Consider the following 1,653-nt stretch of genomic DNA (forward strand, 5'->3'; position numbering starts at 1 on the left):
TGTCGCGCCGTATTATCGCGGTCCCGACCTCTACTTAAATTCATTTTGTCCTTCATGATCTGCAAAAATTATTCATAAAAGCAACTATTTATATTTTAGATATTACATTAAGTTTAAAGTTATATGTAACAAAATTAAATCACAGTTATGCAACAAATAAAATATTATGAATATATTCAATCAAATTTTTAATAAACGTAAGGACCAAACTTTATGTAACACGCATTACCTTAACTTCTTCCCGTGTTTGTTCGATAAAACTTCGTTGAACCGTTAACTCCTTGTTATCTATTTTAAACTTCGTCGGATTCTTTTCTACAATACGTATATATGCATATGCAATGCGTTAAGGGTAATACAAAATGTAAAAACAAAAGATTTTAAGTGTATCAAAAAATTACTTTTCAAGTTATTTTATATAATCGTTACGTACGACTAGATTTTTAATAAACTAATTAAATATTCCATTTTAACAATAAAGAAGTACAGGTGAATTCTTGAAGTATCACTGGATTTATAAGTGTTTAGCAAATTCAAAGGGCATCTAACATATTTAATTTTCCATTAACACAAATGCATTATTGAGTCTCAGTATTAAAAAGGTTAATATCATATGTGCCATATATATAACATATACATGTATCAAAGGATATGGATCGTGTCTTCTAGATCATCGAGATCCCATTCGATTGAGCGTAAGGCTTTCCGTAATTCGGTAGTTGTCCACTCTAATTCGTCGCGTGAGATTGGGATTCCCCCACTCACGGTAGGACTTGTGACAACAACATCCTGCAATTCCGTCCAGCGCCCGTATAAACCGCGGTTTTTATTTAAGGCCTTACAAACTTCGCTAAAGACAAAAAAAATTAAACCATTTGTATTATAAATTATATTATAAATAAAAATAATGTAATAATATTTTTATATTATCTTGTACATAAAAACTATATTATTTACTATATTATCTTGTTTATCGAACACTACAAAACACTATTGTCTATAGATAATAAAATTAATAAAATTGTTTCATTGTTATGTAATAAAAAATTGCTGTAAATATCAAGAAATTTATTTTAATTTTTGATATTTAATGAAATTTTGGTTATCTATAATAAGTAAATAATAAATTTTGTCAAATAATTGATAAGACAAGTAGCATTGTAGAAATAAGATAAGAATACATAAACAAAATTCAAATATTCTATTTTGATAAAAAATATCGATCGATTATGCATTTTCATTTTTTATTTATAATACTTATTTTGCATACGTATCAAAATTTTGAAAGGCTCAATGGTAGCAGTTCAAATATTATCCAGCATAGAAGTAAAAGAAATAAAAAAATGTCTGTTAATATTATTTTATAGAATTTTGCGAACTTCGTGAAATCAAATTTTTTTACGGTGCATCAAACTACATAAACAAGAAAAAACAATAAATATTATTTAAAATATTGCAAAAGAAGTTTAATACTACTCTCGATAAAAATAACGTGTCAAATGTTGAATAAATTTAATGAATAAAAGGATATATGAAAGAGTTCAGATTAGGTGTCCGTAATATATATGCATTAAGATAAGATTTGGATTAAATATATTATAATAAGACATATTTTCGAGTATTATAACAACTAGAAGTTCCTTTAAAACACCA

At 26.0% G+C, this 1,653-nt stretch overlaps 1 protein-coding gene across 1 annotated transcript in view; it reads right to left on the reverse strand.

Moving 5' to 3' along the window:
* LOC108570432 overlaps positions 1–1,653 on the reverse strand; it is a 9,651-nt gene that overhangs the window by 4,171 nt on the left and 3,827 nt on the right. Inside the window, 3 exon segments of the mRNA XM_017932291.1 lie at positions 4–59; positions 230–356; positions 647–850. Coding sequence (XP_017787780.1) covers positions 4–59; positions 230–356; positions 647–850 — 387 coding nt within the window.

Source organism: Habropoda laboriosa, unplaced genomic scaffold (genome assembly GCF_001263275.1).
Source record: "Habropoda laboriosa isolate 0110345459 unplaced genomic scaffold, ASM126327v1 scaffold84, whole genome shotgun sequence".
NCBI classification, from domain to species: domain Eukaryota; kingdom Metazoa; phylum Arthropoda; class Insecta; order Hymenoptera; family Apidae; genus Habropoda; species Habropoda laboriosa.